The sequence below is a fragment of the Arvicanthis niloticus genome, chromosome 4, assembly GCF_011762505.2.
Source record: "Arvicanthis niloticus isolate mArvNil1 chromosome 4, mArvNil1.pat.X, whole genome shotgun sequence".
NCBI lineage: Eukaryota > Metazoa > Chordata > Mammalia > Rodentia > Muridae > Arvicanthis > Arvicanthis niloticus.
Genome location: NC_047661.1, coordinates 107,162,882 through 107,188,055, shown reverse-complemented (window position 1 = coordinate 107,188,055; position 25,174 = coordinate 107,162,882). Strand labels below are relative to the sequence as shown.

Genomic DNA, 25,174 nt, shown 5'->3' with positions numbered 1-25,174 from the left:
ACCACCACCCTAAAAGCCCTTTCCTTCCCAACTTGCTGTTGGTTATGTTGTTTTACTGCAGCAACAGAAACCCTAAGAAAATTGAATAGAAGACTTTTTTTTTTTCTTTTTTAAATTTTGGGACGGGGTCTTACTGTGTAGCCACAACTGGTTTGGAACTCATTATGGAGACCCAGCTGGCCTTGAACTTACAAACTAAGGTTCTCTTGTTTCTGCCTCCCAGTTGCTGGAATTAAAGTACATCATTACCACTGACCTAGAGAAGCCCTTCTATTGGACCTAAGGTTGTAACACAGGCAGTGGTACCTTCCCAGCTGGCTCACCAACCAGCCCAAACACCCTGTTACATAGCTAGAGAAGGGGTTTAGTGTACCAATCACAACAAAACTCTCATACAGACAGTTTTGTGTTCACACCAATGACAACACGGTAGCTTTGAGCTACCAAGCAAAGTGCTTCTCCTCTGCATGGGTTAGAAATCGTTACAGGGCATGTGATAGCAAAAAGTCCTGTGTAAGCTGAAACACTCCGGGCTGGGGCTGTAACCTCAGGAGCTGTGGCAAACAGCGTTGATCACCATCCTGTAGTTTCCTCGAGGCATCTGTGACGTGCTCAGTGTTTGACTGACAGTGCTTTGGCTCGAGGCAGACCCGGGAATCAGGGAAAGTCTTAACAGCTGCCAATTAGGAAGCCAAATTGCCTCCCCACCCCCACGTTTGCCATTTACAGGAAAGCGAGCGTGAGCATCCGTGGAGTGCTTACTATGTGAGCCTACAGAACTGATCGTTAACACTAATAGCGTTTTTAACAGTGATTTCACAATGAGCAGGGTCCTTTCATCTGTCCCCCAAAGAGAAGCCAGTTCTGCCGTGGAAGAAAATTTCCAAGTGTCTGGATTTGGGCCAGCCTGTAATGAACTACAAACCTCTGGAGCATCTAGAGTCCTGGGTTGACTTTGCCATGGGCTGAGGCCGCGGGAAGACTCACCCCAAGCCTTGGAGCCCACCTGGAGGTGGAGCTTTGGCAAACTCATTTTTCCTCCTCTTTCCAGCTGGGCAAAGGAGCTCAGTTTCCAGGTACCAGAAGTCCTTTCCTCATGACCCTGGCTCTCTCTGTGTAAGATACTGGTGTGAGCTGGGGGGTGGGGGGGTGGGGGTGGGGTTGGGGGCTGTCAACGGAAAAAACTACTCTCCCAGCACACGGTGCCCAGAAACTGATTGTGGGAGTTTGGTTCATGTTGTGACAGAGTTTCGGGTAGCTCAGAGTGTTTTCCAACTTTTTAGTGGAGGGTGGCCTTGAACTCCCGATCATCGGGCCTCTGTTCCCAAATTTGAGGTCCTAGACAAGCCTCACTACTTCCGGTCCTGGCTTCTGTTGAGTTTCGACATCAACAGCTGCATGATGTGAACCTAGCTCCTGTTACTGTCTCAAGACGTGTGAGGGGAGCCAGGCACCAGAAACATGACACTAGGAAGAAGTTCGTCACTCGTTTGCTCTTTCTTAAGAAAAAAAAAATTTTTTTTTTTGGTCGGAGGAAAAATACCCAGCCTGGCGCCAGGGGTGTGCACCAAGTGAAGTCAAAGCGGAGACACACCCTCCTGTCGCCGCCCCAGTCGGCGGGGCGGGCTGAGCCCACAGCGGGCTGGGCTCTAGCGACCGGATGAGGATGCGTCGTTAAGGCCAGCCAGGAGCTCTAGCCGGCAGGAGGATGCTCCCGAGCGGGCTCTGTCTGGGTCGGTGGTGGCTGCTGCCGACGATCCGAACCCGCGGCCGCGGGTGTCCCAGGGTGCTGCCACCCACACCCCAGGTAAGGCGCGGCACGGGCTCCAGAGCCTCGGCTGGAAAGTTTGCGTCCGGCAACTTGGGCTGGAGTGAAAAGCGAACAGTTCCCTGCGTGCTGTTCCGCACCCCGACAGGTGGTGGCCGCGGGCGACTTGTCCCGGGGATGCGGGGGAGACAGTCCGGGAGCAGCCCAGCGCGGGGCGCATCTCCCGGGAGCGCAGCCCGATGACCCCAAGGGTCCCCACTGCTGTGTCCTGCGGTCTGTGGTCGCCGCGGGGGAGGAGGGGCCTCGAGAGCTCGGTGGGCTGTGTCGAGGGTGGTTGTCACGGGTAGGTTGTAACCTAGGATGCTGTCTCCACCGGTGGACTGGCCCAGGACCGTGTCTTGCCCCTCCTCCAAACCCGGAGCCCCTCCCTTTCGGTACAGTAAACCCGGGGGCAGTGGTGACTCACAAGTCTGTGCTGTTACAGTTAGGCGGGCACAGTCTGTGTCATGGCCTGTGTGGAACCTCAAGGAGGGGGGAAGAGGTGTGGATGTGCACAGAAAAGACGGAAGGAGAGCGGGAAAGTGCCGAGTTAACTAGCGCGATGGAGCAGAGGAAGCCAGGGGAAAGGAACCTCAGCCTACTTGGCGCTGGGACTGGAGCTGAGTCTGCCCATCCCTCAATTACCGGGTTAGCTTTCGGACTGCTAAAGGGAGAGCGATGTATGGACATATTTATTATCTCTCACTGCAGTGAGAAAGGAGCGGTGTCAGCTCTGTCACTTTCAGTTCCTGTATCTTTCCAGCTCCACTTGCCCCCCCCCCCCCATCCTTGGATTCTGCCCAAAGTAAAGTCTTAATACCCCAGAATTTACACTGATGAAAGAAATATTTCAATGCTTAAAGAAACACTTTTCTTAAATGTTTGAAAGCAAGCGGAAACGTCCATTTTGATACGTATACCTAAGGTTTAAAACTTAATGTGGAGACAAGGACATTTCAAAGACTCTAACAACTCAGTCCTTTGCCCCACAGCACAGAGACACAGTGATGATTAAGCAGCGCTATTAGGCTCACTTGACAATTTCATAGGGTTGAGAATGGATCCAAACAGCGGATGCTCTATTAGGCCACACCCACCTACTACTAGGTTCCGCCCATTTAAATACCTGGAGTGTAGGATTTCCAAGACTGTGGCTGTCTTTTTTCCAATGACCGAGGCCAGCTCTAAACTCTTTTTCTTTGCACTGTCTGTCCACTTAAGGCAGATAGGGTGCCACCGCCTCATGCCTGACTTTAATGAAAGAAGATTGAGAGGGGCTATAGCTCATTAAGCAGCCTAAGAAACCCAAGTTTGAATGATTAAATTTGCAGTTTTAAGTCAGCTGCCCAGGCCATAAAGACAAATCACAAAACTTCAGAACTGGGAGCACTTCCATCATTTTGCCCATGTGATAAAATACCCCCAAATACCCCCAAAATAAAGCCAACCCTGCAGGGTTGTGTCTTTGTGTGCAGCTTAGGGATCTCCAGGCCCCTAAGAGTTTCAGCTACAACTGCTGAACCATTTTCTGTGAATCAGATCTCCCCACTATAGGGACATGTATTACTGTAAGATCTTACTGCTTTTCATATGAGATACCTTATGGCTAAAGGCAAACATTCTTGTTGTATGTTTCTCCCAAAAAAAACATTCCTGCCAACCAAATCCCATGAAAAAAGTTAGGGGAGGGAAAGGAAAAGAAACAAAGAAAGAAAAAAAAAAAAAAAAGGTTTTCTCATAAAATCCTAGCTTGCAAGGACTCGTCATAAGGCACATCTTTAGTAAGCATCTATAATTAGTCTTTTCTGAAATTATGGGTGTGCATTTAATAACTTTGAAAAATATATGGTTCTCATCCTTTCTGTGGTAGGTGAGTAATTGGGAGGGTTTTATGTGTGGGAAAAACCCCAGTTTGTTGACATGATATGCTTAATGTAGCAGAATTGTTTATTAAAGAACATCTCTTGTCTGAAGCAAAAACAAATGAGCATATTACATTATCTTTGCCCTGGCCTGGAATCCATGGTCATCATGTCGGGTGACATCATGATAATTTCTGGAGACAGCGCATCTGCCTCCAGCGCTAGGTGGTTGTCAGGGTGATTGGAGGCTCCTGCTGGTTCTCGTGGACACTGCTTTGAGCGATTACAGTGCCTGGTGAGTTATATCCAAACAGAAAGCTTTTGCCAAGTTGTGCCTTTTTTCATTTGGATTTTCTGCTGCTTAGATTGAAACACTCCCAGACAGGATTTTGTGTTCCCAAAACACCATTTAAATCCCCAACACAAGATGTTTAACAATTTAAAAAAAAAAAAAAAAAAAAGGCAAGCATATTTTTGCTAAGAAACTCAAGGGTCAAGTTTGCTTTGTTTCTTTAACTTCTAGAAACAAAGCACCCAGGTGTTTGAGATGTTAACCTTGAAGGGTTGATCTCACATCGGGATCTAATGAGCAGCGCATAGCTCTTGTTCACCACGTCCTGCCCTCGAGCTCTGTGCACAGCCATTCTGCCTTCGGAGCTCTGTCTTGGAGAGCAAGTAGCTGTAGCAGTAGCTGATGCTTTGACCTCAACGTTGTTCTAGATTGGCTTGTCTGTTAAATGCTAAGTCACCTTCTCCCTAGTTTGCAGGAATTACTGCTTTTTACAACAAAGATGTCACTTGCTACTTATCACAATGACGTGATATTTGTGTTGTTTTGTAGCCGACTACAATAGGAAGTCATTTTGTATCTTAGCAGATAGAATCTGTCAATGAGACAGTGAACTGGAAAGCCTAGGGTTAAATACTTGGTGACAACTCAATGCTAGCATGTGTGTAGGTCGTCCAATTTTGTTGGTTTTACACAACTAGGACATCAGGGTGCCAGCAGGTCTGGCCCTACCACTTCTTTGCTTGGGCCATTTAGTCTGTATAAGCCTATCTTCCACAAGAGGATTTGTCTTACTGATCTTAAAGCCTGTTCTGTCTGTAGGCATGCAGTTTTGTTATTTTCTTACTCCAGGGTGTAACACACCATTGAACAGAATACTGTCAACCTCAGAAAGCCTCCTGATTGAAGAGTGCTCTCCGTAGTTAGTGAGGAGTGCTGCTCCCGCATGGACAACTGTTGTAACTTTGTTACAGTTTGGAACGTGAATGTTTCTCCAAAACCTATTAAAGGACCACTGGAGCCCAATGGGAGGAGTTTAGATGACCAGAGTATCTGAGACAGGGTTGTCATCCGGGTTCCTGGTTCTGAAAGGTCCGGGACTCCCCAGAAAGGAGGTCCACTTAAGTCACAGGATAGCACACACCCAAAGGATACACGAGAGACCGTCTTGCTGTAAAGCACATGAGGTGGTTTATTAAATCAGAGCTCTGGGCCAGCCCATATCCCCATATCTCACATAGGGGATAGAGGGACTGACCTCGTGGCTCAGGGGTCTAGTGCTTATATATGCGAGGGGTGGGGAAAAAGCGAACTTTCGCGCGGGTGCACAGGATTGTTGTTTTACTTTTTTTGAACACTAGTAGGCCGTACCATGGGAGCAGGGTGTAGTTCCTCCCTTGGCCAGCCAGTTTCTGGGATGTTCTTAACAACATCTTGTAACTCCTCCTCCTCTGTAACTAATTAGATGGGCCCAAACCTGCTGACAGGTGCTTTTCTGCCCAAGGTCTAAGGCGAAAAATTTACACATATTTCATAAAATGGCCTTTATAATTTTTCACTCTACAGTTCCTCTTCTTGCTGCCACACTGTGAACAGTTTTCTCCTCTAGCACACACACTGTCCAGGTTGTTCTGTGTCATCAATACAACAGGGCCACCTGACCATGGACTGAGGTCTCTATGTCATAAATCAAAATGAGTTTTTCCTCCCTTAAAGTTGGTTCCTATCAGACTAGAGAGCTAGCAAACACCTTCCAAGAGAAGTTCTTTATTCACTCAGTTGGGATTTTATGTCCTAATAGAATAGAGTAAGTCCCTCAATATTTCATCCTAGTATCTCCATCTGTGAACTGTTGCCTGCTCAAGAATGTTCAATATCAGAACTCTAAAATCACTGTAGGTATGTTAGGTCAACATACAGGACATATGCCAAGAGGAAATAAACAAAAAAGCATATTCTAGGAAAATCTAATTTGAATTCCATTTAACTTGGTGTCATTGGTTCTTTTTATAACTTTAAATTTTATTTAATGCATATGGCTGCTTTGTCTGCCAATATGTCTGTGCATCATCTGCATGCCTGGTACCCACAAAGGCCTGACAAGGGCATTGGATTCCCTGGAACTGGAGTTACAGACAATTGTGACCTGCCATGTGGGTGCTGGGAATCAAAGCCCATGCATGGAGAAGAAAGGGTGGCCTGCGGTTCTTTTGGGGGGAAATCTTTCTTGTTTCTCTACCCATGGGTATTTTCATGGGGGTAGGGGGGGTCTGTAAAATTTGTAAAATGTTAGATGAATCTCGCTAGTGATGGGGACACCTTTCTAACCCTCTTAGGGGGAATCTTTGTGTGCTCCTCTGATTGATCTCCTCCCAAGCTCAAGTTAGGTTTGCAGGTGTGTGCCACCATGCCTGGCTTCTAAATGAGATATTTGAATATTTGAATACTGTGTTTAAAGGCTGTGACTGAATAAGATTGAATAGTGGCTCTTTCTAGAGGCTGACACTAATGGGACCATAAACCGGGAAAGAAGAATTGGTTTAGGTTTTGCTGCCTAAGCCCTCGCTGGAGGACATCTGCGGCATTTTATAGCCTGCCAGCTCGCTTCTGCAGCTCTGTTTTCTGCTGAGAGAATTAAAAGCAATGTTCATTCATCAAGAGAAAGTTGTTTCCTTGACGCTTGTAATGATCTTCCTATGGATTTATTATTAGTGACACCAAAATAAGCAAGCTTTCGAATGAAAGCCACAGTTAGTTGATTCCCAGTGTGCCCCAGCTTCAGCCTCCAGCCCCACTCCCTGCTCCACACCCCACATAACCCACATTCAGCATGACTGAGATAATTATGTTTCATGGCTTGTCCCGTGTTTTTCTTCTTTCTGTGGATGTCATGACTTTCCTTCAATTGCTGCATACCTTTCCCACTATCCCACTTCTAATGGCCACTCATCTCCACCCCTCCTGAGGATTTTGAGGGCTGTCCAATGGCTGCAGGCAGAATTACACTCTCCCATAGCACCCATGTCATTGGACCATGCAATGTATTTAGCTGAATGCAAATGGATTTCCCCACTGGTTTCTAATCACCACTGTAGTCCAAATGACTCTCCATCTCTGACTACCTCCACCCTGGCACAATGGGTACATGATAAATGCCTGGTTTGGTGCCAGGCACCCTTATCTGCTAAGCCAGCTTGCCAGCCCAGGACGATAAGTTTAATCATTAAAATCTATGTAATGTAGAAATTACTTTAAAATTTACTTTAAAATGTTTGCCCATAAGCTATAACTTTTGCATAAAATACAAAATCGAGTAAACCTTAAAAAAGGAATATGGTTTTTGTCATAAGGTATGTATAGACCCTTCAGTAACAGTACTTTCATTCCTTTCTGAATATGGGGCATTCCTCTTTTGTCATAAAAAATAAGCCTGAACATGACTGTCATCCACTGCTCTTCCCAACATCCACTGCTCCTCCCATCATCCACTGTTCTTCCCATCATCCACTGTTCCTCCCATCATCCACTGCTCCTCCCATCATCCACTGTTCTTCCCATCATCCACTGTTCCTCCCATCATTCACTGCTCCTCCCATCATCCATTGCTCCTCCATTGGTATCCACTATAGGAAGCCCTGGGTGTGCACAGCTGAGTTCTGAACACTACTGAGTGTTCCCACTCTGAGGACTTAGCCAGCACAGAGGTTGCTATTCATCCATAGCCTACAATCTGCAGTTTTTGAATATTGAATAGAGACTTATTCACTTATAGAGCTGGAGGGTCCAAGCAGGGACTCTAGCTATTGCTCCAAATTTCTCTAGACTTTTGGAGCAGGAGTAATAAATGAGTGGTATTTAAATATCAGGTAGGGGTTCTAGCCGTGGCCAAAACCTCTGGTGTGCCATCATCACGTTGACTAACTCCAAGATCTGACCCCACCTTCACTCCTAAGATAGCCTTAGCTGCAATTAGATTGCCTTTTGGTTAGTTATAGGCACCACTTCCCATGGTTCTGACCCTTCATGAGACAACATTAATTATTAGAGACAACAAATTCTAGAAGAATTCAGAGATGGAATATCATTAGAAACTGCAGAGGAGAAGCCCAACATGCAACCACACATCTGCTGCCCCAGTATTCTGGAGGCCAAGGCTGGAAAATCTGGTATTTGAGGTTAACCTGGACTACCTAGTGAGTTCTAAGCCAGATTGGGCCACACAGCAAGACCCTGTCTTAAAGACAGAGAAGTTGCAGAGATAAGGTCAACCAAGCTCTGAGAATATTGTAAAGGTTTAGTGGATGTATTTGAGCAGGACAAAGAGATGGGTCAAAGAGGAGTCTATAAGCAGATGCTTACAGCACCTGAGCTGGGAAGCCACATACAGTTCTCTGTGAATAGTCCCTGATTCCATCTCCACTGGAGCTTTAGATATATTAGCATTTTTATAAGTCATAGGTTCCTCATGCTTCTAATTCTTTGGGCAAAGTGAAGTAATTTGATGGACCAAACAGTGGTGTTGAAAGGCAGTGTACTTCCCTGGGTGTTTACTCCCATAGATTTCTCATCAGCATGGTCATTAAATCATTCGAGAGACAGAAAAAACAAAACCACTTTCCCCTAGAGTGTTTGGTTAAGAGTGAAGCACTGTTAAAAACGGCTAAGGTGTTGTTTAATGATGGGACTTTACTGTAAGCACCACTATGAATGTTTACTGATCCTTTAAGGTGGCCAAGGTCCTGAGGGCCAGGGAGTTTGACTCCTTAGTTGAGATCTGGAAACCCATCCCCAGCACCTGTGCTGCTCTGAATGAGGGACTATCAGCCAAGCAATTGGCAAGGCTGCCTTCACACCAGCCTGGCTTCACACCAGCCTGCCTTTCTTCACACCAGCCTGCCTTCCTTCACACCAGCCTGCCTTCCTTTACACCAGCCTGGCTGCTTTGAATGCCACACCCACAGCAGTTGCTGGCTCCAAAACACTCCACTGTAAAAATAAAAGGCACTTTCCTAACCAGTACTGTTTCAAGAAGCTTGCCATCATGAACCTTAGGGGAACTCTAGGAAGATTTTAACTCAAGTCAGAGGGGGAAGCACTGTCTACTGATGGCCCAGCACAAGACTTGTAATTGGTACAAGTGAAAGCCTTCATTTGTGTGAAGGTCATTGTGATTGGTGTCAATGAACTTGCCCATATTCTTCCATATTTAAGGATGCTGTTCAGCTCAGTCTTCCAGGCAGTTTGGAAACACCCTTTAGTGCTTTTCCATGATATTGCAAGATGGGCTTAATGAAAAGTTCTTTTCTGGAGTGGGGGAGTGAAGGAAAGAAGGAGGCAGGGGCAGGGGGCAGAGGGGGCAGGAGCAGGGGCAGAGGCAGGGGCAGGAGCAGAGACAGACTGGGCCTTGCAGGGGTTTTTGAAACCTCAAAGCCCACTCCCAATGATACACTTCTTCCAACAAGGCCACACCCCCTAATCCTTCTAATCCTTCTTAAAGAGTGCCAATTCCTAGTGACTATGCATTCAAATATATGAGCCTATGGGGTCCATTCTTATTCAAACCGTCACACCCTGACTTAAAACAACAGTAACAAGAAAAAAAAAAAGCCTCAACTATTTAACAAAAATAGCCATCAAACTATTTAGTGTTGTTGTATTTGTTTTTATTTCCAGTGTGGCATTGGGGCAGGGGAGGGACTTAAGAAATTTCTGTTTTCTTAGTATCCTGGCTTTTCTCTCTTGTGAAATGGTTCTGAGCTTTTAAAATGTATCAAGCAATAGCTCTGCTCCTCACCTTCAGGAGCCCAGAGTGATCTTTTGCTCTGTCGACCACAGGCAGCTTCCAAAGTCAAAAAATACACAGGGCTTTAGTTTTGCAGGGTAATGTGGGCCAGGCCTTAGGGTGTTACATGTCACTTGAGCTCACAGTCCACTGAATACAGTCCACTGAATATTTCATTGGATGTGACACGTGGCTGAATTTAGAACAAAGAACTAAGCGGTGTAGTCCTGAGCAGGAGCCACAGTCCAGCTAAAGCTGACAACTCTGGAAGAAGGAAGAACAGAGCCCGATGGAAATTTAATGATGTTGCCCACAATTCTGTTCACCAGGAACAAGGTCACTTTGTTTTTTGGGGGTGCTCACTGAGTTGCCAAGACACCCCCAGGGGTTCCTCTGCAGAAAATAGTAGCAGGAAAACATGACTTCTTACTGAACAATTTAAAAGTGAATTGTGGGGAGTCAGCATTTTTAATTTGTCTGGAAAAGGATCATTTGACACCTTGCTGGGTTCATTATAAGGAGCCCTCCAGGCAGAAACTTAATAGGAAAGGGGGAAGTCTTCCCAGTACACTCTGAGCTAAAGAAGAGAGAGAAAGAGAAGCATTATAATAGTTCAGTCAGCATTGAGGCCAGAATTCTCATTTATGAGAGGACATTTGATAAGGAGAAGAAAGACAGCTGGGCAAAGATTCCCAGAGTGCGGTTTTATGGAATGATTTCCTTTAGAAATTTGTGATTAGCAGCTGTGTGAGCAGTGGTCCGAGCTAGAGCAATGTCACGAATTTCTAGCATACGAGTTTATGACGTTTCATTTGCTTGGCGTGATATGGCTCCCCACATAGGAAAGCAGCTACTTAGGATAAAGATACCATGCCTTAGAATGAAATAGAGAATGCTAGACCCATCTCCGCTCCCCACATAGGAAAGCAGCTACTTAGGATAAAGATACCATGCCTTAGAATGAAATAGAGAATGCTAGACCCATCTCCGCTCCCCACATAGGAAAGCAGCTACTTAGGATAAAGATACCATGCCTTAGAATGAAATAGAGAATGCTAGACCCATCTCCTGCAGTTGGAAAGAAATAGATTAGCTCGCTTTCGTCTATTTCCTTAGCACGTTGGTTCAATCGCCATTTGGCTTCTAGACATGAATTTTGACCCTGTTTTGTCAGGCTGGGATGTTGCTATTGATGGGCTGATGAGGGGCAATCTTGAGATGTTAGAAATGTTTTCCTTTCATGTCTCTTCTTATGATGCTTTAGCATAATTGTTACCTAATGAGATGGACACTTTGCTACAGGAACTTGTGTCTCCTTGAACTTTGATACTCTGTAATTGTCACTGAAACATTAACAAGCCCTCAATGAAATTCCTGTCCTAAAGAGTCACCATATGTATTATATACATAATACATGTTTTAACAGACATTTATTACATGCTGTGTTAGTCATAACTGTCTGTAGCTGGCACCATCATGATAGAAATGAACATTGTGTGTTCTAAGGAACTGAAGGCATCGTGTTCACATCCTTTGCTATAGCAGACTGACCTGGGGTTGATAAACATAGGAAAAAAACCCCAACTCAGCCATTGTATCACAGATAACCTCTCTCAATGGGGAAGAGGGTAGGCTGAGCTAGTTCTGACTTGGTTGTTCTGTAAAGGCTCTGGGAATTTCAGCTCACCTACAAGCCACCATGAATGTGGGGTTCTAGTGCATTCATCTTCCAGGACTCAAGGGGAGAGAAGAAAACTCCCGGTCTGTCTAGCAGGAATGCCAGGCTGCCTCAGGGGTGGTCTGTTTTGTTGTTGAGGCAGTACTTACCAAAAGGACATTAACGAGCCACTGGTGGACATGGTATCTTGGCTATTTTCCCCATCGCTGTGATAAAATACCCTGTCAGAAGTGATTTATGGGAGAAAGCATTTATTTTGGCTCATGATTTGAGGGGACAGTCCACCCTGGCAGGAGTGCCACGGTGGCAAGAACATGAGGTGGCTGGTCACATTGCTTCCTAGTCAGGGAGCAGAGAGTGAGAGAGTGACTAATGTTTGTGCTCAGTTTTTGTTTGTTTGTTTGTTTGTTTTTGTTTTGTTTTGTTTTGTTTTTTTTGTTTTTGTTTTTGTTTTTGTTTTTTTGCCATTTCAGACAGTCCTGGATTCCCACACTGGGAATGGCCTCGCCCATTGTTAAGATGGGTCTCTCCACATCTACTAACCTAAGAGAGATCATTTCTCACAGACATTCTCCAAAGCTAAACAATCTCTGGAGGCTTGTCTCCTAGGTGATTCTAGAGCCTGTCAAGTCGACAGTTAACACTAACATTTTATTATTAACACTAATAAAATGTTGAAGTGTCATATAGGAGATAGTTAAGTAATAAGTTAATTTTATAAAAGAAAGCAAATAAAAAGTGAGATTTAAAATAAATATTTATGTATTTACTTATCTACTTATGTATTTATTTTAGACAGGGTCTCATAGAGTCCAGGTTAGTCTTGAACTCCCCATGCAACCAAGGATGTCCTTGAACTTCTGATCTTCTGCCTCTACCTCTCAATGCTGGGATTCCGTTCATCCACTATCGTGCCACATCTGTACGATGTTGGAAATCAAACCTATTTGAATATTCAAATATCTGAGAGAGTATCTTGTGAAAAAGTATTCCTTTTGAAAATGTATATAACCAAGGAAATCCCTTTTAAGACTGGGGAGAACGGATAGGCAGAGTTCAGTTTAGTTTAAGAGACTATTTATACCTATTTTGGCTCTTGCTACTCATATTACAGGATCTGTGTCTTTAGGGGGATTCAGGCAGAAGCTGTAGATACCATTAGTAGGACAGGAACCTGGTGCTAGAGAAGCCACCAACATCTATACGTGAAGGGCCTGCTAAGTAAATACGCCAGAACCAAGAAGCAAAACCAATTTGTTTCCCAAGGTTCTCTCCAGTATCCTCTGTTAAAAACAACTTCAGAGCAATTCAGTAAAGGAAAATCAGGAAAAGACTCAGAACCACTTACACAAAGCAATCAAATGGGGTAAATTTGGAGCAGACAGGCAAAGTGTTGATAGTCACCACAGGTGGGCTAGGACAACCCTTGTGCTCCACTGAAGGTGGGAGCTTTCTTTGACAGTGGCTGAACTGTCCAGGCCAAGGAAAGAAGGGAGGCAGGATCAGAACGTGGTTAAGGCACTTGGAAAGAGGTATCTGCCTACCAGAACAGGAAGCAAGGAAGAAACACATGGCTAACCTTTCGCCCTGGGTTAAACACAAACATGGGTTAAGCTCAAACATGGCCTGGGTGAGACACAGAGATCCACAGTGTATGAGGCTTCTAAGCACAAAGGGGCATTAGAATAAAAACTCAGAGAATGGGGTAAAATTTTGAAACGCCATGAGGTCGGCTTGTGTAGTGGGATCTGGAATGGGATTTCAAAAAAGTTTGAAATCACTGAAATTTTAGTCTTGTCTCTCTCTGTTCACCCCTTACGAGCTCTCTTGTTATCCAAGAAAAGGCTTTAAGTTATACATACGGTGTTAAGCATTTTGTGGAGATAGGATTGTTTTGGACCTTTTTATTTGTGCAAAATCATTAATCTCTACAAAGCGTTTGGGTTTAGAATGCTGTAGGGTTTTGCCTGAAGGCAACACAACCTCCATGTCTGTAGCTGTTGCTCAAGCTGCTCTGCTGTCAGCTTGAAGCCTGGCCTGTATGTGAAGACACATTTAACTTGTTTATTCTATTTAGTGACATCGTGCTGCCCTTTAATTAGTGGAGCTGGAATGTCTGCCAGTGACTAAGCTTTGCAATCAGCAGCAGTTGCGAAGCCTGCAATTATGAGAAAACATAAAAATCAAATCTCTTTTAGAAATGATGTGGCCTGAATGCACCTTTCACACTGAACCAGAAGGAAATATCTTAATATTTATGCTGATTTGCTCAAACCCATTAGATAACAATCTTTCATGGGCACAACATCAAAATTATTAATACGTCCCCATAGTGAGGTTAATCTTAGCTGTGAAATTCGAGAAAACAACTTCACTGCCTGTACCTGTCATCTTGCTTCTCAGGGGATGTTCATTCTTTTATCCACAGGGTCCAGCATCTTACTGACATAGTTCAGGGATTGACCGTGTTCGTGGGACACGACCTTCACTGCACTGACCACCTAACTTGGAGCTTAGACTTGAGCTTGGGATACCCAGCCCTACTAACTGTACTTGGAGCTGTTGGGTGGTGACTCTTGCCTACCGTGATTCATGAGGCTGATTCCTACAGTCTAGTGTATATTCATGAGGCTTCACTGACTCTTCTGTTTCGTTCCTTTGAGAGACATGCTTGTGTCCTTAGAACATAATTCTGTTCCTGATTAAGCCAATTCACAGAGATATTTGTTTCCTTGTCTAAGCAGTAAGTATGTAGGAAGGCATCCCAACCTAGAGGAAAGCATCAGGATCTTAGGAGAGAAATGGACAGGGGCCATGAGTGATTCTCAAAAACAAAACAAAACAAAAACAATAGAATAATATATGACTAAACACGAAACAAGTCATTCTCATTAGTAGCCAAAGAAGCAGATAAGTGGGACAGAGAACAAATGTTGTCTTTTTGGGGAAAAAAAGTAATAAATTGGCCAACACAAAGATAATACTTGTATAAGTTACTTCTGTTTTGCTGTGATAAATACTGGGGGCGGGAGGGAGGGTAAAGCAAGTTGGATAAAAAAGGGGGGAGGGTTTATTTGGCCTATGAAAAGCAAGTTAGAAAAAAAAATGGGTCTATTTGGCTATGGTTCCAACAGGACAGAATTTGTTATGGTGGAGAAGGCGTGGCAACAGTCAAAGAAAGCATGGCCAAAGGAACAGAAAGCAGGTCGGTCACATTTGTGTCCACACAGGAAGCAGAGAACAGGAATTGAGGTAAAGTCCCCAGTGGCACACTTCCTCCAGCAAGAATCCACCTCCTCAAAGTTCCACAACATCCTCAAGCATGGCTAACCACTGAGGGCCAAGTACATACATGAGCCTGTGAGGGACATTATTCATTCAAACTGCCACCACACCTAAAGCAAAGCATGCCAAAAGGCCTGTGGCTTCTAGCGAGGGTGGAAAGCTATAGTGTAACTCTTGGTCACAACAGGAAACAGATGGCCCATTCAGATTAGCATAAACAGAGGGGGGTTTACACAAAAGGAACATTCTTGGGGTGTGATTACAGGGGAAGCCAGTAGGGATGGTGCAATAACCCTGTACTAGTCCTGGCTGTGAGGGGCAAGAAGGAGTTGAGGACTACAACTCTGACATAAGAGCTGAGCTAGGCACTCAGGAGTAATCTTCTCTTAAATGTTAACATTGCAAAAACACATTCAAACTGAAATTGCAAAGTTCAGGTGCTCAATGAAGGAACAAACTTTCAAAGTCAAGCTTATATACATCTTAGGAATTTTGAATATCAGCAGTCATTGAATTTAATACTCTTTGTTTTAATTAATAGTAATGCATAACCGCAGGCCATCTTCCACATATGCCAACCAGGACTGAAAGCCTTTTCCACTTAGCACCCCCACTACTGTACGAGGAGATATGCAACCCTTATGCCATCAATTGCTTGAGCAGCTGAGGCATAAGCCAGCCCTTGGCCTCTAAGGTGAGCACCCCAACAGCTAGTCTATGTTGCTATAGAGGGTTGGTTCTTGTTTTCAGGCTTTAAGCTGAATGACGTGAAAGCTTCAGCTACTGCTAAAACCTCATTGTCCCATGGTCTAAAATGGAGGCTTGAATTCTCTAAGAGATATGCAATGTGATGATCTTCACAAGATAGCTGGGCTTGCTACTTTTGTCAATTTGACACAGGCTAGCATCATCTGAGAAGAGGGACCTTCAATTGAAACAAATCCTCTATCAGATTGGCCTATACACAAGTCTATGGGGGCATTTTCTCCCTCCCTCTCCTTCCCTCCGTCCCTTCCTTTTCCCTCTCCCTTCCCTCCCTATCTCCTTTTATTCCTTCCTTCCTTCCTTCCTTCCTTCCTTCCTTCCTTCCTTCCTTCTTCCTTCCTTCCTTCCTTCCTTCTACATGGGACTCCTGGGAACTGGAGTTTAAGATGGTTGCCAGCCATGTTCCACCATGTAGAACAGAACTCAGGTCCTCTGCAAAAGCAGCACATCTTTTTAATCACTGGGCCACCTCTCCAGCCTTTGTGGGGCATGTTCTTGATTAGTGATTGATGGGGGAGGGCCCAGTCCGTCATGCGTAGTGCCAGCCCTGGGCAGATAGTTTCCCATCAGTTCCTGCCTCTGGTTCTCTGCTCTGAGTTCCTGCCCCGACTTACCTTCATGAAAGACAGTGATGTGGAAACAAGCCAAATAAACCCTTCCCTTCCCCACTGCCTTTGGTCATGATATTTATCACAGCAATAGAAACCTAACTATAACAATGACCTAGCCAAACTCCTTTCATAGTTGGGATGTAAAAGTCTGACATTTCCTCAGCTTATAGGCTTTCACATGAACAATAAAGAAACTGTTGGATAAAATTCCAAACAAACTAAACATTTATCTCCAAGAGAAGCAAGCATTTGCCTTTACAGAGGAAGAAATTATTTAATTTATTAAGAGGTTTTTTTTTTTTAAAAAAAAAAATCAGATTTAGGTGGGACTTGTCTAACAGTATTGGACTAGCTTGGCATAGTGGCCCGTGCCTGTAATCTCAGGACTCAGGAGATAGAGGCAGGTGGTTCTCTGAGTTTAAAGTCATCCTGGTCTATACAGCAAGTTCCAGGACAGCCAAGGCTATACCAACCCGGTCTGTTTGGGTCAGTGTTGTGTTTATAGTAAAACTGCAGCTAACCTGGTACACAAATATCTTCTCTGTCACTTAAACCAGTCTCCCTCTGCTCCAAAAACAAAACAAAACAACGAAACAAAAAACAAAAAACCAATCTAATCTTAAGTTTTAAAGCTATTCTATACTATTCTACTTATTTAGATTATGTGTGTTCACATGCATCTCTGTACATGAGTACAGGTGCTCTCAGGGACCAGCATGGGTTCTGGGGAAAAAAATCTGGGCATCTCTGCAAAAGCAGCGAGTACTTTTAACTGCTGAGCCATCTCTCCAGGTGAAAGTTATCCTCTTAGTGCATATATAATAATATATAGTACCAGAGTTCAAGGTTAGTCACTAGATGCAAACTTAAGAATGATTTATTACCATTTTCTGTATACACAAGCTCGTGTGGTCGCTGTGGGCCCTTGTCATACCCAGGCTATACACAGATGTTGTCTTTTCTGAATGAGGAAACTGAAGCCCAGGAAGGTCAGGTAGGTCACTCACACAAGATTAGTCAGTAGTAAAGCCAAGACTCAACCCATTCACACTAAGTCCATGCTTTCAATTCACTATTCTGCTACTTCTCTCTTCTGTCTTTTACGGAGTACCGAAATTATAAATGAGACTTGGGAAGCCTATGGTTAAAGGAAGTGCCTGATCTATACTGGGTAAAAGTGTGCAAAAAAGACATAAGCAAAAGCAGCTTGTGATTGGATAGTGCCTGGACTTTCCTATCCCAGTTTCCTTCTGTCTGTATCTACATTGTCGCCATAGGGAGCCTGTCTCTACATTCTTCAGCAGTTCTTTCCCTAAGCCCAGAACCACGTCTTTATTGCTACTGCGTGTATTATACTTGGTTTCCCTGTTCATTACCACTGAGTGCACTATACGAAGCACTGGCTTCCCGTGATGCGTACTTATGAATTCAGTTAGACTGGACAGTCAGTATGTGAGGTCAGGAGCCACGTGCCCCAGTTTTGTTTTTATTTTAAAATACTCGCTTCTGGATTTCAAGCCCACAGTATGTGGATGGTTTTCTTTTCTCCCTGCAGCATGTAACATGTTTTAGCTGTCAAAACAGATTGACCATCATACAGAGCCATGGTGGTTTTGCTCCTGCCTGAGGGCCCCATGTGCGTAGGACGGCCTTTTCATTGTGAATGGATAAGTTCATGGCGTTTTTCTGGCAGGTGACCACACATCCGTCTAAGGAGGGAAACAGGCTTTCTGCTCTCTCAAGTGTACCTGTAGGTCAGTACAAACATCCCAGTGATTTCTACACAGCAAAGATGTGTCTGTCATAGTCAACTTTTTGTTCATGCAGAGAATCAGTCAAAAGAAAAAAGAAAAATAATATTTAAAGTTTCACTGAATGTAATCAATGGATGACAAAGGAAAGTGAATCAGAGCTTCATGAAGGAACATGACTATTTTTTTAAGTTACTCTTTCAGTAACTTGAGACAAATGTTCATGGAAGTGAGAATATTATCTTACTGGGTGACTCTGTCCGTCGTTCTGTCAGTCCCAGGGTATGGGGAAAACTGAGGCAGCTAAGCCACTGACTCTCCAGCCCAGAGTTTTAAAAAACATAAAAACCCAGACTTATTTCCATAGCTACTAAATGACTCATCTATAAAGGTACATTTTATGCACTGCATAGTTTATAAAAATAAAACTAAGATTCAAGCGTATGCTGGAAGCTTTGCAAACACATTAACTTTAAGGCACTGTTCTCCCGTGTAAGAAGTAACCCTACTGCATTTATTGTGCTGAAATGAATACCACAATAGAAAGGAGCCCACTGGCCATTCTAGATGATAGATTTGAACCACTAGAAGCAAAAACCTGGGGCATTAATGATAGGATATGACCTGTGGTATAGAAACTTGAAAGAAGGGTATGAAGCGCTTCATGTGGTTTCCCAGATCCCTAGCTGAGCATGGGCCTTCTCTTGACTCTTCTGTCTGTGTGTATCATATGGTTGAGAGAATCTCGGGAGCTATAGAAACAGCTGGAGCGGCAGGTAAGCCTTGAAGCCAGGCCCTGTCCATGTTCTGCTGTAAGCAAGCACAAGCTGAAAAACATGGAACGCGTAAAGGCTTATATGGTTGAATTCTGGAATCTGGAAGAAAAGGAGAGAGTTATGAATGGTTGCAAGCCACACATGGGTGCTGGGAATTAAACTCTGGTCCTATGTAAGGGCAGTACCACTGAGCCATCCCTCCAACTCCTTATTTTATTTTTATACGTGTGTGTGTGTGTGTGTGTGTGTGTGTGTGTGTGTGTGTGTGTAGGTGCACACAGGTATCACTGCACATGTGTGGAGGTTAGAGGACAACTTTCTGCCATTGGTCCTCATCTTCCACCATGTAGAAGCAGGGTAGGTATGTCTTGGTCTAGCTAGCCATTGTACTGCATACTCCATGTTTGCTAACGCCAGGTCTTCTAGCTGATTCTCTGTCTCTGCCTCCCAACCACAGATGTGTGCCAGTGCATCTGGCTTTTTACATACCCTTTCTGGGAATTGAACTCGGGTCAGCAGGTTTGCATAGCATGCACTTTTACTCAATGGGCCTTAAGCAGGTGATCCTACTCACAGCCCTTACCTCTGAGGAAGACTTTCTCTTTTCTTTCTCTAACCTAAGTGAACTGAGGAGTTCTTGGTTGTTTCCTGGTGAGTCTTCCTCCAAACGTGCTTGTTTGATTTGGGGTCTACTGTCCCGTACTGTTTTCATAAAGATGTGGTGGGTTTGATATGTTAGCCCACTTGTAAAAGCCAGTGAGATGCATTTGTACTGTAGAAGGGTAAGCTCCTGGCTCCCCTAACTGGATGCAGAGATGGTACAAAGTAAGGCCCTAAAATTCTCTCTGGGAGGTAAGTTCCATCAGTACACATGGGAAAATAATGTGTTCTATTCATCTAGTATAGAAGAAAGGCAGATGCCACCCTGCCCTTGCAACATGAACAGGAAAGGTTGTGCACCCCCATGAGATACGTGGGAAGGATTCTAGATTCATACTAACTTTCATTTCTTATTAAATGTAATTAGTGGTTTCATACATCTATATGATAATCTTTAGTCATTTGATCCCTATTCCCTCTCCCTCTCCCTCTCCCTCTCCCTCTCCCTCTCCCTCTCCCCCTCCCCCTCCCCCTCCCCCCTCCCCCTCCCCCTCCCCCTCCCCCTCCCCCTCCCCCTCCCCCTCCCTCCCTCTCCCTCCCTCTCCCTCCCTCTCCCTCCACCCCTTCCTTGTGGAACCCTCTACTTCTTTTGAATGTGGCCCATTAAGTTTAACTAGAGTTTCCTGCCTGGCTGTGAGTGGAAGGTTAATGTGAAAACATCATTCCGAGAGCTGCACATACATATTTCCTGGGGGAAGGGAGCCTATAAGCAGGGTCTGGACTTCTGTCAGAACTCAGGCTGCATGGTCACCCTGGCCACTGGAACCTTAGGTGAGGGGCCCATTCTGGGCTGTAACTGGTCCTATGTGTGAAGATAAGTTGTATCATGGTTTTGGAAAACAAAGATAATTAGCCAAATAAAAGACTACAGATCTTATCTGTGAAAAAAAAGTAAAATACTCCCAGAGGAGGTGAAAATAAACCATGGTTTTTTTTCCCCCATAGCCATAAGGTGGAAATCCTGGGGGTTTATTTTCTCATACTTAAGGAAACTCATACAGTTCTGATAGTTCCTGTTCTCTCTCTCTCTCTCTCTCTCTCTCTCTCTCTCTCTCTCTCTCTCTCTCTCAAACACACACAAGCACACACAGATGTACATGCACGCACACAAGTGTGCACACACTTAACTAGACATTAAAAGAAGAAACTCAGTTGCTTAGATCTCCTACAAGTGAGTGCTTCTCACAAGGAGAGTCAAGTTTCACAGGAACCCGGAGTCTAGGCCCTAAGTTTATTTATCTCTTCGTTAAATGAAGAAGGCTGGTTATTTAATGGCTATTGCTTTTTACTGGTATGGCTCATTGTTGAGAAAAAGCAGCAGATGGCAAACTAGGGCATTTTCAGTTTCACTGCTAGCTCAAACTATAAGAAGAAAATGAAGCCTCGTGATTGTGTTGCATTGATGAAGCGACTGAAGTGAAGAACATCCTGTAACACAAGTTCTCTATCTCCTCCACTGTACTTGGGGCATGAAAAATTTAGCAGAGCTCATTTAAAAGAACTTCTCCTTCATTGTGTTGGTATTGTGATATATCAATCTGCTATCACCAGATATCATAGAGAGGATGGGCTAGAACCTGGTGTTTATTTCTCATTCCTAGGGGCTGGCTAACAGGCACGAGTGAGGGCATTCTGCTTGGCCTGACAATGACCACTTTCCTGTTATAGTTTTTCATTTCCAGAGGGGACATTCTGGTGTTTCTATTCTTTTTAAGGAACCAGTCCAGCCATGGAGCCCCACCCTATGACCTCATCTAAACCTAATCCCTCTCACAGCTGCTACCTCACATGTATCATTCCATGGAGAATTAGTGCTTCAACATGTGAGTTTAGGAAGGAGAATACAACCATGCGGTCCCTAACAGAGGGATGGAAGATGACTTCTGATGAAAGACTGTAGGGACTAGAATACCCAAAATTAACCTATAAGCCCCACCTGCCCAAGGACCAGGTAACTTCATGGAATGCTGGGAGTTGTAGTTCTTAAAAAATAACAAAGCCTCATGAGAAAGTACATAGGCTTGTCTTCATAACCCACCCTCCCCTCAATCCCTACCTCTCCCCCACCCCTGCAACACATGTCCTGAGTCCATTCACCTCAGAAATTCTAAGGAATAGTCAGTATTTAACATTTAAATTTTGCTTCAAATTTTGCCCAAAATAGTGGAATTGCTTTTTCTCCGGTGAATCTCAGGATTGACAGTCTAACAAACACAGGACCACTTCCTTCCTGAGGTTCTTTCACAACAGAAGAACAGACGTAAAAGACTGCAAGGAAAAGAAGCAATGGAGAAACATTGCAGCTGAAAGAACAGCAGCATGTTTTGCCAACTATATATTTATAGTTAGTGGCCTGAAAACTTATATTATTCTATATTTTCTGGGGGTCAAGAACCCAGGCATGCTTCAGGATTACCCACTGCCTGAAGGCTTGGGTGAAATGTTACCACAGAGCTTCTAAGGTCTTGCCTTGGTCTTTAGCACAGGGACAAGGGCTGTAGGCTTAGCTTTTTAGCTGGCTGATGCCAGAGGGCAGCCCACAGGTCCTTCCCACGTGGGTCTCTCTAGCCAGGCCTCTCAGTCTCCAAACAGCCTTAAGGCAACAAGTGGAGGGAGTCTGTCAGCAGACAGTCATTTTGTTTGTTAGAAGGAAGTCCCTGCCATGCAGCTATTCTGAGGGACCCACCACACCACCGGGGAACAGAGAGCACAGGAACCGGAAAAGCAGTGTAACGGTCAGTGAGGATCTTCTGCAGAGACACTTCTGTCTCTCAATCAGACTGTTGAAACAATGAACTCCAAGGAAATGTGGTTCTCCATGAGAATCTCACTCTGGGAGAAGGAAAAGGTGCCAGCCACAGGGGCATCTTGTCTCCTGGAAAGAGATGTCACACAGACCTAACAATTTGTCAGACCCCCTGTGGGATGACACGGAAGGCCAGGTAATGATGGTCAGTGGTAGGTAGGACCAGGCTGCCACGGTGACCACGGTGACTTCATAGATCTGCATACCCTTGCCCATCATTTAAACTTTGGTCTCACATCAGGATAGCCTGGAGGGGGAGGGGCATCCCATGGATCTCCTTGTTCTTCTTCCCTATGTGGCCACATCAAATAACTTTTGTTTTTTCTGCTTTCCACTTTAAATTTGGCACTTTTATTTGGCCCCTTAGAGATGGGTGGCCTGGCATGACTTGGGGCAGAGGTTGTAGTCCCAAGTCTGATACCATCAGGAGCCAGGTCACTGGGAGCTAACTGTTTCCTTTCAGTTGCCATATTGATTGAAACTATTATAGATTCACAGACTGGTTGTAAGAGAGAATATAGAGAGGCCAGGTCAACATGTTGCTCATTTTCTTCCAAAGTGACATTTTGCAAGACTGCAGTAATGACATCACAACACGGGTTAACACGGATAGATGTCACCAATGTTAGTGTTGTGAGCTTATTTCTATACTGCTCAATGTTGTGTTCTATAGCAAGGACAGTCTATGTCACAATGTTCCTGCATCAAAGATACTTCACTTTACAGGATTGTACTTGGAGCTATATACAAGAGTGTGTCCTGTGGTTCCTATCACTCTAGTGTGCAAAAGCATGGGGCTAAGAATGTGGCTAAGTGGAAGAACTGGACCAGTGTCCTTGATACTTAGCCACAGGTTCAACCCCCAGCAACATAAACAAAGACAAGACAAACACTTTTAAAATCCTTGGTTACACAAGTTCCAGGACAGCCTAGGTTATGTGAGACCTTGTCTCAAGAAACCAAACCAAATGAAAAACATTAACTTGTATCCAATGCTCCCAAATTCTCATCCTATTTCAGCATTATTCCAGAATCCAGAATTGTATCACTGGAACCAGGCCATGCCTTTAAGAACAGGACCCTGGGATAAGTCCCTTTCCATCTATGGTTCCATGTTAAGGACAGAAGGTTTGGAGCCTTTTAAAACATAGATATTGAGACCCTAATCCCCAGAGTGCTACTTGAAGACCTCTGGGAAATAACTAGGTCACAAGTGTAGAGTCTTTCTGATTGGTCAGAGCCCTCACAGGGGAGACAAGGGATTGCTTGTTCCTCTTCCTCTCTGCCATGTGATGCAACCCCAAAAGAGCCTTCACTAGAACCCTGCCATGCAGCTACTCTGTGGACTTCCCTGCCTCTTGAACCCTGAACAGAGTCAAGTTCAACCTGTAAGCCTCTATAGACAGTCGCATCCTTCTGTTATACCAGCTGGTTGGAGGCAGCCTGCAAAACTAAAGATTATCTGCCCAGTCCCCCTTCCCAGGTCCAAAGCTGCAATGGCTGTTTCATCCTGTCTCTTTATCCACTGTGCATCCATCTTCCATGCCTGCCTGCTCGCCCCGTGGTCCTGAGCTACATCACCAGACAAGACAGAAACCTTATAGAGGCTGTTTAAGATGCTCTAACAGTTGTTCCAGGTCAAATCTCTGTAATAAATCTTCATATTGTCTTCCACGAATGTCAGTCACATGCAGCCATTTGCTTTTCTGCTTGAACTGATCTCTGTGCCCGAAGGGCAGATCAGTGCCCTTATCACTAAGCCACATGGGCAGTGCAGAGAAAAGCCTACCATCAATTACTTTATACAACGTACCCACAGGATTTAATGAAGCCAGTGCCACTCAGACCATGGGTTAAATTGTAGCCTATAAACAACATTGGCTGAAAACCCTGCTAAACTCACAGAGCAGTGCCTTGCTCAGCCATCCTCCCAGAAGCTTCCTCTTGCAGTAGGTAGCAACAAATACAGAGACCCACAACTAAACAGTGTGCAGAGAATGAAAGAACTTGAACCATCCAGTCTTAAATGGGATGTCTCCATCAACTCCCTCCCCTTGGGGTTCAGAAACTTTGTGGAAGAGGAAAAATTGTAAGAGCCAATGGGAGTGGAAAGGCATCAAAGAAACAAGGCTGTCTAGACGAAACAGGGCTGATGCAAATATAAACTCACAGGACTGTGGCAGACTTCAACAGGGTCAAAGCCACATGGGGGTCTCAGCCCTGGGGGGGGGGAGATAGACATGATGCCCCGCCCCCATCCCTGACCTAAAAGTTACCTCCAATTGACAACTACTTGAAAAGAAAACAAAATTAAGTTTTCTCCAACAAAGTCTCACTGGGAATGCAAACACACTTAAGGGCAGGCCCCAGGCCCAGCAGGAGGTGAGCAACCCGGTGAACTCAATGGTATTTTTAGAGTTTCTGTCTCATATTGCTTTGTCTAAGCACTTTTTCTGCCTTCCATGTTTTCTGCTTCTATGTTATAGTTTACTATTTTGTGTTTTTATGGTGTGTGTGTGTGTGTGTGTGTGTGTGTGTGTGTGTGTTGACACACACATCTGTATGCATTTCTTGTGCTTGTTTTCCTTGGCTTTTCCCCTTCTGTTTGTTATGGTTTGTTTTAGTTGCCTGTTTTCTACGGAGAGAAAGGAAGGGTGTGGATGTAGGGAGGGAGGGGGTGTAGAAGATCTGCAAGGAGTTGCTGGAGAGGAAACTGTGGTCAGAATATATTGAATGAAAAAAATCTATTTTCAATAAAAATTAAAGTGATATCTATACTTAGAAAAAGAAAACCAGTTCCCAATACCTTTAGGCTCCAACTCTACGTTGCATACTGGGCAAATGTCCTCTTTCCCTCTAAGGAATTCCACCATTTTATTATTAGCATTCATATTTATTGACATAATGCATGGTTGAACTTACATACTCATTGAAAGACAGGAGACTTGGGGAAAGTTAACATGGCAAAGTTATACTCAGCCACCTTCACCCATACAGTCTGTGCCTGGATTATCTCTTTGTACAGATTGGGGTCCTCTTACAGGGAATGTGGCTAACTCTGACAGAAAGACTGAGAGCACTGGCCCTGTGTAAGATTCTGAG

General features: G+C 44.5%; 1 protein-coding gene across 1 annotated transcript in view; it reads left to right on the top strand.

Moving 5' to 3' along the window:
- Window positions 1-1,634: 1,634 nt before the first annotated feature.
- Mcub (mitochondrial calcium uniporter dominant negative subunit beta) overlaps window positions 1,635-25,174 on the top strand; it is a 64,415-nt gene continuing 40,875 nt past the window's right edge. The window contains exon 1 of the mRNA XM_034499368.2: window positions 1,635-1,807. Within this exon, the coding sequence (XP_034355259.1) occupies window positions 1,709-1,807 (99 nt within the window). The 5' untranslated portion in view covers window positions 1,635-1,708. The remainder of the gene's footprint in view (window positions 1,808-25,174) is intronic.